The 13,671-nt window shown below is 32.2% G+C and overlaps 1 protein-coding gene across 4 annotated transcripts in view; it reads left to right on the top strand.

Annotated features, from left to right (window-relative positions):
* LOC114943489 (putative RNA methyltransferase CG11342) overlaps positions 1–13,671 on the top strand; it is a 41,717-nt gene that overhangs the window by 23,385 nt on the left and 4,661 nt on the right. For 3 of the 4 annotated variants that reach the window (XM_029319122.2, XM_029319124.2, XM_029319125.2), the window contains one exon: positions 493–720. In XM_029319122.2, the coding sequence (XP_029174955.1) occupies positions 694–720 (27 nt within the window). In that variant the 5' untranslated portion in view covers positions 493–693. Of the gene's footprint in view, positions 1–8; positions 101–492; positions 721–13,671 lie in introns of those variants that run through there. The other variant, XM_029319123.2, reaches the window with a different exon arrangement.

Below are 13,671 nucleotides of genomic sequence, written 5' to 3'. Positions count from 1 at the left end.
TGTCGAATGATATTTTATGTTATATGCCTTTTTTACGTTCGATTGAGATTGTACAAATGAGATATTGCAGTCTGAATATACTGAAGCAGAATATATACACGTATATAAATATATATTTTAATATATATGCATCTTCTCGATTTTTTCAATTTTTTCTAAGATAAGGAATTATATAGGTATTGATTGTATATAAAAGTTTTATATAAAAATCTTGAGACATGTGTAATATAGCAATTTGTAATATGCTGCATATTACAAATTGCTATATTACACATGTCTCAAGATTTTTATATAAAACTTTTATATACAATCAATACTTTGTTGATAAACTGTCAAACTATTATGAAAAAGATACAAACTTGCTAGAAATATAACGCGATTATTTATATAGAAAGTTTGCACGTATATCTGTAGATACTTGGTAATATTTTCAGTATAATATACATGTTTATCGATTCTGACCTAACCTAGAAAATTCATTATACCTTTCAGAGGTCAATGATATCATTAACGAGATGGAAAAGCACGCGCAAATTCCTCGAATCACCGGAAACGCATTACATCATACGCTGCTGCTATCGTAACACGTGCTACTATTGCGCACGCGGATGATCGTTCCAGTTGTCGCCGTTTAGGAGAAGGCGGTCCATCAAATTCGTCACGAGGAAGCAGATATACTCGCGAAAACGACGGATGCTTCATCGTTACAAGCCAGCATTGGTATGTACCAATCTTATCTTGTACCTCTTCGAGAAAATGACGATAAATGTCATAAATGATAAAAGCGATCAGGAATTGATCGGAAACATCTACGTACTACTGGCCACTATAACCACTTTGATATGTACACGTACTCGCAATATGTATACGTGGACTCTTTGAATCGCAACACGCGGTATTATATACATATGTCAAGCTTATCTATCACATAAAGCGTCTTTCATGTATAGCGTGTACTTATACTATATACAGTAGTGGAGTTTTATTCTGTAGAATAAATTGTTATCAGATACCGCAGAAAATAATTACGCGCAAACTTGATCGCAAATATACAATATTTTTATTTTAACTATAAAAAATAAACACGTAATACTTATTTAAATATATTGACAAGTGTTGAAGAAAGTAATCAAGTGTGATTTATTCTGAATATTTATCTGACAATATACAATTTTTGAAATTGCGAAGAAAAATCGATAATCTGCAAAGAATTTAGAGTCTGTTCGGCATCTTTAAAAATTTACGTACGCAATCTTCGCGAGACACGAGATCTTTGCAGAGGCTTTTGCTCGGCGCAACGCGCCCTTGACCTACCTACCTACCTTAACGCTCCTCGTTGGAGAGCGCGGGAGGCAGGCTTTAAACAATTGCGCGTATAAGGGCATGTAACTTCACCCACGTGTGACCGTGACGGATCTCCTACCTTCGATTATTCAGTTTTTCCTAACGACGTACGACGAATAGAATTTCGCGTAAATCCTTGATGAATAAATTGTAGCTTCAGATTTTTCTATTTATCAAATAAAGAACTCTCAAATATATCTATCATTGTGTTGTTTAAAATAACGAAAATAATTCAGCAGAAAGATGCAAATAGAACAGAGATCGAAAATAGCTCAGCCAAATAGTATGAGAAAAATAAAATAAATTCTATTAGGTATTATTACGCAATTGATATATGTATATATGTGTAAGAGTAAGAATAATGTAAAGTTGATATAAAGTTGTAGTATGTAAAGTTGATTTGTAAAATATACCGTAGCACAGGATTACATCATATAATTTATATCAATATTCGATGACTTCTATATACCATGCATTCTCTGAAATATGTGTAAATGAGCACGTGATGCTGTTGTGTGTGTCTCGCGTGTCAAAATCACAGATATACACATACATACATATTTCATGATTTAATGACATACTCCAGGGTGCACATGCACGCGGAGATCGACTCCGGGCATTGCGAAGACGTGTGCGCGGCCACGTATACATCTCGAAAGAAAGAGAGAGAGAGAGAAAAAGAACGAGATAAGGCCACGATTGCGTGGTGTCTGGATCACGCTCGAGTCAGGCCAGGCCTTCGCATAAACGGCGTTTCCAAACGTTCCCGCGTTCCGACCACCGGATATTGATCAACTCGACCACCTTTTTTTATCCCATGCCATTCCGCTCACGTGGGTGGCTGGTTCGCGATGATTAACCGCCGCGAGACGAAGAGTGCGGAACAGGCACGAAAAAGAAGAAGAAGGAAGAGGAGATGGATTATATCGGTGGTGATCGATACAGTCCGTGAAAATTGAGCACTCCACGTGGCGGCTGTCATTACAAAAGAGAACCGGAGTCACGCGTGATTCGCTTCGTTATCGTCTTTCTTCATTTCGACAGCGCGAGTCTTATCACAAGTTGCGTTTGCAATATAATACGATTTACAAAAGTGCACGTGAATAATTTGTGATTGATTTGAAGTAACACAAAAAAATTCCCTGTCTAGAATCGCTTAGCAAAACTATTGCGGCAGTTTTATGTTTGTTCTTAATTATTACTAACTTATTTTGCATAGAATTTTACAAAATTATTTCCTCGTTAACAATATTCTATTATGAAAAAAATTATAAATTTATTTTTATAAAATGGATCTATATACATATATCGCACAATTCAATAGATTATGTTGTTTGAATAAAAGCTTAATGGATTACTACATTATATTTTACCAATTGATAAAACGTGATAACGTTTATGTCGCTCGAGCTGAGAAACAATATTGACCTATGATAATAAAAACGCAAGGAATTAGAGAAAAATCGAATTATGTTTTTTTCAAAATTCAATAAGGATAAACATTTTTATGTAAATAATAATAACCTTTGTCTCGTGTTCGGGGGGAATATGAATACACATATTATCACTAGGCGATAATCCGTAGAACTGGTTTCGTTTTTTCATGAGAAATGACGACACCACCAGTATCTTTTACTGCACCAGTATTTTTAGTCAGATTTTTAGATATATTCTTCTTTTCTTCTTTGACACTTGGTGTCATTTGTGCGAATATTTCGTCATGCGACACACGATTGACTCAGAGTGCGTCGTTGACAGTTCATTGATTAACGATTTGGTATTATCGGACGAAATTTATTCGGAAGCAAAGTTTGTTCTTGGTAAACAACTATATAATTAACGCACATTTCTTTTTCGGTGATTTTTTGAACATACATATATTTTTAAATTTATATCTTCGCGATTACGAGCATTCGGATTGATTACGCAGTACGAAAGTATCTTGGGTTTTTACCCGAAGGATATTTGCATGAGCAAGTTTTCTTTAACAAGAAATTAATGCGGTGCACCCTTAATGAGCTATTAGCTAATTAACAAGAGCTAGTAATGTGTTTTTGTAATAAAAAGAATCTTAATTTGAATTTATTCTTTAATTAAAGGAATAAAGAAAACTGCCTGCAAAGTTTTATCAAGATATTCTAGTTATTAATTATATCTTTGCGCAATTAACACGACTTCCGGCATGCCATAGGCTCTTAAATATTTACGTTGAAATAATTCCTCGATCACTGATCGATAATGTGGGCGTACAAATATATATATATATATATATATATACATAAGACTACAAATGATTCATTCCTTTGTTAACTTTCAACCATAAGGATGACGAAAGTAGATAAATAATAGAATTATCTTTTGTCTGATCAATCACTTGATTTTTTTGAAGACTAAAGTAGTTTTTGTTTAATTTATTATCAAAGAGAATGTGCGTGAAATTTTCAAATTCCATTTGAGAATTATTTTGAAATTCACAATATATCTATATATATATATATATATATATATATATATATATATATATATATATATATATCATATACGAATAGCCGAAATTACACTGAAAAAAATGTATTGAATTCGAATAAGTATTTACTTCAACACTGCCAAATAAATCATTTTTTTAAAACTAATAATATTGATTTAAGTATTGTGAAAAATATTTATTTGATATAAGGAAATATTTTTCAAAACAAATAAATATTCATTTATTTTGAATGAATAATTTATTAGGCAGTAGGTATTCAAATAAATATTTATTAATTTAATAACTTTTTTTCCAGTGCATGATTAAACATACGTGTATATTAACGTGTGTACTTTATATATGTATGTGTGCATCATGTCACTAAAAATTTTCGGTAATAAGAAAACGAGACAGCGGCTGTTATTATCTATCACGTATGCAATGATCATCTCGATTCTATACCGATTCGGTCAGTGGTTATTTACGTGTCATGATTGCGGATAAATTAGTCATCGAGAAATATGCGGGAATCCTGTTCGGTGATTGGAAAACAATGGGAGAGACTGGCGAAGGAACGTGGAGATCCTTTCGTCTTTCACGCATGTGTTGTACCATTGTCACGTATGGAATATTCTTTGCTGATCAATACCTTGTATTTTTCCCAGTGACGGATAATAGCTTATTGGAACACAACATTTAATTTCATACATTTTTAAAAAATACATCTCTCTCGTGACAAACATTTATTCTTAAGCAATAAGGAGAAAAGGTTGAAGGAAAAATTTATTATAAATTGGCTAAAGAATCATAGATTAAAACAATATAAATAAAATCTATTTTGCAAGATTTCTTAAGAGTTAGAGCCTTGATGTTCAAAATTCATTATGCATCTTCGAAAAAAAACTATTGATTTCAAATAAATATTTATTTAAATGGTACCATTTACACCATTTGTTTGAAACTAATAATATTAATTTGCCGTGAAAAAATACTTATTTGATATAAGACATTCTTTTTCAAAACAGATAAAAAATATTTGTTTCAAACAAATGTGCAAATGGTACTATTTAAATAAATATTTATTTGAAATCAAAAGTTTTTACTCAGTGGACTTGTATTTGATAAAAATAAATTGAAAAACGCGGGAGATTAAATAAAAAGGCAGATATAAATAAAACGAAAAATATTTTTGCGGAATTTCTCTAGAATAGACGAAAACAAAGAAAGAGAAAAATATTTTTTAATAGAGTTTACTTTGATTTTTGCAATATATTATGTAAATGATTAAATACATAATATTTTATACCATCTGTGTCAATTACAAATTTGTTTAAAGCTCTCTTTCATTTTCGCTTTTTGATCACTTTTAACATTTCTTCCGAAAATGGCATTAAAGAACATTATATTCTTAAATTACATCATCTCGCGTAAAAATATACTAAAACACGCGTGATGAGATAATGTCGATGATGTAAATGTCACATTATTAATATAAATGAGAAATTTAGGCTGTTGATTGTTCAACATTGCTTAACACATCCACCAAAAGTCAGTCCATCAATGCACATAATTGCAAAAAAGATTCTGTTATTTACTTCAGAAACAAAAATACTTTAAAAACAAAAATAAATTTTTTTACGCGATAATCTCGGTACTTTCGGTATAATGTGTAATAATTGCACGCGTAAAGTGCAATTATTAGAACAATGATGCAGTAATGTTTGTCAATTTAAAATATTTTCGAACTATTATTCCCTGTGTTATGCAAAATTGCTTTCGCAATTTAGTATTTTTCATAATAAAATCATTAATTGACATTTTTTACTATAATTTTATTGTTAGTGCTAGGAAATTATTACTATTGCGATTCACTTACTTGACGATAAATATTCACTTCCATTTCACCTCACACGTCATTGTGCCTCACACATACACGGACTTTTGTCATCTCATCTCATCAGTGTTATAACGTTATTGCAAGCTTTTTCGTGCAAGCACCGTCTTTTGTAAAATCGCGCATGTGCTGTCATGTTGTTTTCATAATATATTGCACGATTTAATGTAACTTTCCATTATATGGCATAGTCCAGTTACTACGCGATGTGCAATAAACAATCAGGGAAATGCAATCATACAAAATTGTCCCATTTCGTATTGCCGCTCGCGAAATTATCGTTTCGTCAAGAAACCGGATGTCGATAATCAAAGATAATTGTTACTCATCGCTTTTTGTGTACAGTTTAACAAGCCGATGATTAGCTTAGATCGTTTCTTCGAAGTCATACAATTAGTAACAAATTAAGCAATATTATGGAATGATTGATGAATTCGGTGTAATGTGAAAAGATATATAATTATAATTTCTTTTACATCAATCTTATTTGTATGCCATTTTCACCTTATTATATTATATAAAAAACGTAATTTATTATTTTCTGTGTACATACCATATATTCAAATGCAAAAATTTTTCTTGTTTAATTAACATTTCCAATGTTTTACATTATATTAAAGAGATAGAATATGAAGTATTACACAAATATACATAGACACACACATAGAAAAAAATATAAAAAATTGATAAATATTATACATATAATAAAATCACGAAATTGCGTGAATTTGTGTAACTTTTGTCAATTAAAAAAATTTTTCTAATTTTACTTTTACTTTTATTTTTTTAAATTCTGTACGTTTCTTTATCGATTTTTTTAATCTACAAACTTTGTAAGCATCAAGAAACTAATCAAACCTTTTTAGTTTATGTCTCTTATTGTTAGATAGACGAATGTTTTCAGAGTTAGAAAGTAACCCACTTACTCTTGTACGTTAATGTTACAGTTATCGAAAAAAATAACTGTAAAAAGCGTGTACGTATTTAAAAATAGTACAAAGAGATAGTTTCATTGAAATGAGAAGTTTCTGCAAGCATATTATATGAATTCGTTGTAATGGGATCTCTCCCGCTCTCTTTCTCCGGCAGATTTATAGAGAAAAAATGAAAATTGGTGCCGAGTTGGCATTTTATGATACATCTAGTATTTGAATCCGATTTCTCATGACAAGTAACGAGCCAGCCTTGCGTGGAACGCATGTCGCGCACGATTTGTGAAACGCGCGCGGCTTGCAGAACTGTCTGCCTACGCGTTGCGCTTTTGCGCGCCACGCGCTTGCGACGAGATACCGGTTTAAAGTCCAGGACAAGGAACCGACGAAAAATTCTTGAACCGGTTCGCCGGCTGTTTCGTTTTGCACCTCGGATGTCTCGTGAAATAGAGAGGGAAAAAATATCAGCTTATGGAGAGATGAGACGTTCAAATCCTACAAATCGAGATGATTTCGAGGAGGATGTCGGCGTAGAAAGGATGTTATGGATCCTCCTACGCAAACTGTGCGGAAACGACATAATGGAAGGAAGGGAGATAAATGAACCGTAGAGAAGTGTACAGACGTGTCTCGTTTGTCGAACATGTTCTGAAAACTGAAAACGATGTCTCATCTTCACGAAAGATATACCTACTTCACGTGAGATGATAAAATATATAAAAGTGATATAATTTTGATTGTGATAATCGAAAGATATTATAAAAGAAAGCTTTAATTTAAAATTATTAAATGTCGGATATTTTTTAAGTATAAGGGAAAATTTACATTTGTAGAATTATTAAATTTTTTTCACGAAATATTCGAAAGAATGCAACGAAGTCTCTAAATATTTATCATTTTTTAAATTCTAATTGGTATGTAACATCTACGAATTAGCAGGCTCTTTGTGTGATAATAAAAAAACTGGTGATTTTAAAGACAAAATATAACAAAATTGAATACGTAAAATATTCTAACTACTCTAAACACTCTCTAAACGTCAATGTGACAGTTTTTATTTAGATTACTAATTAATATCATCTGCGACATCTGTTCAAACTGCGTCACGCGATTTTATCTTTGCCGTCATTATCTTTTTATTATATTTTGTTATCATTTGTTAATGTCACATGTTACAAATATTGTAATTTTTTTTATTTAGAGTTTGCACGTTTATGTTTTCGCACGCGACTACGGTAAGATTAAGTCGAAAAGAATAGATCGATTTTTTTCTGGAGAGTATTCTCTCGGTATCCGGTCCACAGCGTAACAGCTGCCCTTCGAAAATAAACGAAGAAACGCAGATACTAGGACAGTATACGTATCCTTTCCCAGATTTTGATCCTGAAAAAGATCTTACCTGACCATGTACCAGCCCGCTGAGACCCATAGCTTGACAGTCCGTTATTGCTCTTTCACACAAATAATACACTGACTGACTAATTCTTAGTGAGATACACAAAGCGCAATCGGAAGAATTAAATATAGGCACAGGATGCGGTTAATAGAACGGGGCATGAGTGAAAAGATGCTTTATTTTCGTTGCGATTGTAATATCAGATCTTTTATCATCTTGTTAAAGCCACACATCTATGTATGTGTATCAATTTTTTAAAAATTAATTTAAGAAAAAAGGCGCTGCTAGTGCAAAATACGCATAATTATAGAGAAAATAGTTATATATGTAGTACAGAGGAAAGTTAATTTATTTTATTTCCGGTTTACATTACATTTTTCAAATGTTCATGAAAGTGTCTCTTTCTCTCTTTCTTCTTTGATTAAGTTTTTGTCAATTTGATTTGAGAAATCATTTGACGATAATTTGCTTGCTATGGATGTGATTAATTATAAACGTGGGTGCGAAAGCTTCGAACGGTTAATTTACGATTTAAATTTACGTTCGTGCTGTCTCTAAATCGAGAAGGTGAAAGGAGAGAATGTATCGAATATGCACGCGCAAATTTATATTTTGTTTCAACTTGATCTAAGTAGTGGATCTAAGTGGTTGGTCAATTGTAAGATATTGGCTAAATCTAATTAATGCAAATTGTGCCAAGTAGAACGACATGAAACTCTTAGTACTCTAAAAGCTAGAAACGCTATAAGATATGCAGCTAACATATATTAACAACGTCGGCGCTCTTAGAAATAAATTGTATTCGATGTTGTAACAATTTTATGTTTAAGATTTCGTTAAAAAAAATTAATTTATATTTTTTATAATATCCAGAGAATTACGTGAGTTCTTCAACTATGTGTTTTTATTGCAATAGCTATTGCAGAACAATCATTCTTCTTTTTTAATATTCATATAAAATGAAGTTCTACTTTCAGTGCATTCGAGATATCGAAATTGTATAAAAATGATATAGAGAAATACATTCTCCCGAAAATGTTCTCCACAATATTATTGTTTCATTTTTTCTAACTCGATATGAAAAATCTAAATGATCTAAACATAAAATTCAATGATTGCTTAATATTTCATGATTTATGCAATAGCGCATGATGACTTCAATGACATCACATATAGTCATGCCATTATAATTTCCAATTAAAAAATAGGATCATGTATTTAAATGACGTATCTCTTTGTGATTTCCGGTATTACATATACCTGTATGTGTTTATATACGATAAGAATCACGCAGAAGCGTGGGCGCGATCGAAGCATGCACTACGATAGATAATATGAACACGCGCACGATAACTTTACATATTTATGTATCAGTAAATTGGTATAGTGTAGCGGCGATTGCACACCAAAACAAAATTCAATCTATATGATCGTGGAACGCGATCCGTCAAGGAACTTTCTGACAGGTGTTAATCAGTGACGTCGATGTGTTTTTCTCGATCACACGTTCGAAGACGTGAAGAACCACCGCGTGATAAGACGTTTCTCGAACGTTGGCGAAAAAAATGTCTTTCTTTTATTTTTTTATCGCGTAATCTGCGCGATTGATCGAGAAGACAAAAGATTATGATAAAGTAATTTAGATTAAATTATCCGAAATAAGCGCACCGTGAAAAATATTTTCTATATGAATTCTTTTAAATCTACTAATCTCCTCTCGTGTGAATTTTATACGTACGATTTTTTTTTTATTTTTTTTTGTGAAATGCTATGTGCCATCTTTACTCAAGCAATATTTTTCTTTTACACACGATCTAGATTTGCACCTTGAACTGTTGACGCAAGTTTTTCTGACGTACTTAAACCATTTGCATAGTAAAATGTTTTGCAAATACGCAGCTCTTCTTATATCCACGTCTCGGTTTATTGCGTCATTTTTTTTCACGCGTATTCGTGGCGAGGTAATGAGAGCCGCTGATATAACGCAACTTTACACGTAACACATATATACGTAGAATATTGCATTAACGGAGTAAGTTGTATAATAGCATAATCATCTTTTAACAAGTATTCCTTCATATATTTTCACGTTCGCCAAGTATATAAAATATAGATTGCGTGAGAGGATTCCCTTACAAAAACAAGGATATAGATCTGTTTTAGATAATTGACGTAATTCTACTACAAAAATAAATAATTATATTTTCATATATATTACAAGTTTTACTTTGTTCGCGTGTGAATCGAAAATATACCTCGTATATGTTTCCTATTTAAGTTGATTGATTTACACGAACAAGTTGCTATAATAATTCTTTGTAAGGATCCACTAGATGATGGAGAGTAAGAGTTGCCTGCTCAGGGAAGAGGTAGTTTTCATCTAATTGGTGATTAATTCTATGCAAACGTCACGAATTAGGGTTAATTAAGTTTCAAGAATATTAATAGCTGACGTATACAAATTTATGTACTCTTCACTTAACTTTAAGTGATGTTTTTCCCTGAAGCAATGTTATTTCTCTAGTTACAGATATTTCACTTAAAGTTTATCTATTTAATGTCAAAGTGGAAAAGAATTGTGATAAGTGGTATATTTCCAATTCAATTTCCAGTTAAATTAAAAGCGATGTATTACTTTGTTATATATACGTTATGATATCAGAAACGAGGACATTTCTTCGATAAATCATTTTTATAAAAGTTATTAATCTACAGAAATTTAGGTTAAGATCTCGAAGAAAATTTCTTTTGATATTTATCAGGTTGCTCATAATATAATTAAATTTTTATTTATGGATTATATTAACTAGATTTTAAGAAAGAATTAGGTGTAAAATATTGAAGCATCTATTTATAATCAAAATATGAAGAGTGCCCCTGATTTCTGAGATATTCTGTGTAGCACGTTCAATTATTTTTATCTTTAATTTTCTATTGCAAAATAATCTTTTCACGAATTCTCAATGATATATCAATTATTAAGTTTGTTATTAATCAGATACGGGGAGAGTCGAACTTGACATCGTCCGAGGTTTCTCTCGGTTGCAATATTCATAAATCTCTGTCGCGACACTTATCCTTACTTAACCCAGTTAAGTTTAAATCCTTCGAAGTCGAACGTACGAGTATTTATCGAGAATCGAAGGTCGATAAGTGAATCCCTATTGATATGATCCATCGTAATCAATATATTCTATTAGCGGTGGCTGAAAAATTAATTGGTTTCTAGATTTGAAGATGAATTTGCTGCGAAGAATATTTCTCTGCGCTTATCTTTCGTTTGTCATTAATGAGAAGTAATTGTAAACGAAACATGCAAGAGATCGGTTTAGTTTTGCAATATGTGATTAAAAACTTCAAGGTTTACAAGTATTTTTATCTCAATAACGAGGATAAGTTTTTAAGCATACAAACGTAAAAGAAAAAACATTATTTGCGTAAATAACTTATGCCATGCGTTATATATGTATACTGATATTATGAAATTTTTTTTTAGTTTGGTATTTTAAAAAAATTTTTTTTTTAATATAAAAAAACATTTATCTCATTATAATTCTATATGATGAAATTTTTCGATTTTGTTTGACAAATATTACAGCGTTATGTTATATATTTTCAAATACAAATCAATTTGAAAATAGAAACACTGCTTTTCATAATCGAGAAAAAATTATAACATAAATTTTTAATCAAGTGCAAAAATGTCAACTACGGCACCATTTCTTGGCACGATGCTTTTATCGTGATGATGAAAAATTGCGTCGAATTACACAGGCAGATAAGCTCTAGGACATGCGAGAACGTTCTTTGATAAAAACGGGAACGGTGGCAATGACGACAATACCGAGTTTAAACCGGACTGGTAACTAACAATGAGCAACAAAAATACTGGAAGCGGCTGAGCAAACGAATTTCGACGATACCGAGCGATAAATTGGAATTCTTAAGATCGTGTCCCGGAAGTCGCGTCATCCGCTATATGATACGCTTCCGGTACGTTACGTTATGCAGTGTTTGCACAAACGAATTCCAGGGAGACATCTAAACGTTTCTAAAATGTCACGACTATCGTCAGCTTGAAAAATATTTATTAATAATAAAATATTCAATAATTAGTATAATACGTTATATTTTTAACTGAGCGTTCTTGTATAAATATCAATTTTTTTTACTTTAATTTATATGTCTCTACGAATGGTATATAAAAATTTTAAAATCTTGACTCATCAGAAAATCCAAAAGCATCATTGTTTCAAGGAAATATTCAGTCATTAAAATTCTAATAGGCTTTGCGAAATTTCGTTACGTAACGCGATAAATGCTAGTCTTTATGTTTTCGGCGAAATGTAAACAGGAAGACAGATAACATATACATGTCGTTTTTTTTTTAATGTAATGCAACATTCGAGAGATAAGCAGTTTTAAAAAGATGCAGCGTTTATCTTTACATTCCCTTGTAATTCGATCTATTAATCAAGAGAAATAATATTACATATATATATATATATATTTATTTTAAAAATGTCATAGATATCTATAGATGTTTTTTCGACGGTATAGCAAAACAATATTTTTGAGTGGGATATTTTTGCGAAAAATGGAGGAGAAAAATATGTATAATCTGTCAAATTGAATGAAGGATTAAGTCGTTTGCGCGGCTAACTGCATGGTCGATCCTTCATGCACAGAATCGAAAGATGCACGCACGTGGCGGCAATCGTTCTCTCCAAGTAATACCGATATTTTTCCAGATAACCGTATACCCACCCCGAAACGCCTCTTTCGAAGCGGCTTAAACAAGGTGTCGACCTTTGTAGCGGGAGATTTCGGTGAGATCCCAGCGTCGATTTGTTTGTAGCCCAGAGCATAGAACACGAAAATCCGGAAAAAGCGGATTTACTATGAATGGACCCGCGGAAAAAACGACGAATGAATGCGCCGGATGTACGCGGTAATGGATCGCTTTACGACCGACTTCCGGGACATATTTTACTTTACCTGCTCCAAGCGAACTTCTGGCCAGCATCACGATTTTTCGAGGCAAGAAAGAAGGGCTCGCAGAGCAAAAAGGTCCATGCAGCTGCCCCTTTCCGCTCTTTTTTTCATGCCATTGACCGGTTTCCGATCGACCACGCGCTGTGTATGAGAAAAGAGATGCTTACCCCTTTGCTTATGTATTCTTATATATGCGAAAGACGCATATAATATAGTAAGTTTTCTTAGCCAATTGTCGACGAATATTTTAAGATGAATATAAATCATGGGAATATTTTAAGAAGGGTGATCATGAGACGTTTTGTCGTTATAAGATTGCTATTATAATTTTTTCAAATACCCGAATCTTTTATTCGTTGAAAGAAACATATATGAATTATGCATCTGCTGTTTTCACATTTCGCTGTTTCTAAATTATAGACGGATTAAGGAATTCTTTGTGAACTTTTTGGATAAATCAATTGGTGTCTAATGACGAAAAAATCATTATAAAGACCATGCTTTAAGAAGAAACCGATCTCACGAGTGAGACAAATTATCTCAGGATTTTTATGCGCGCGTTGCTTAAGATGATGGTTTATTGCGACAGAGAATGCCCTTAGGCGTTCCCTTTCGAGATCGAAGATGATGTAGATTTCAGATG

This window comes from Nylanderia fulva, unplaced genomic scaffold (genome assembly GCF_048542155.1).
Source record: "Nylanderia fulva isolate GAGA-0341 unplaced genomic scaffold, ASM4854215v1 Scaffold8, whole genome shotgun sequence".
Classification (NCBI taxonomy): Eukaryota; Metazoa; Arthropoda; class Insecta; order Hymenoptera; family Formicidae; genus Nylanderia; species Nylanderia fulva.
Note: the sequence above shows the minus strand (reverse complement) of the source record. Positions and strands in the feature narration are given on the sequence as shown.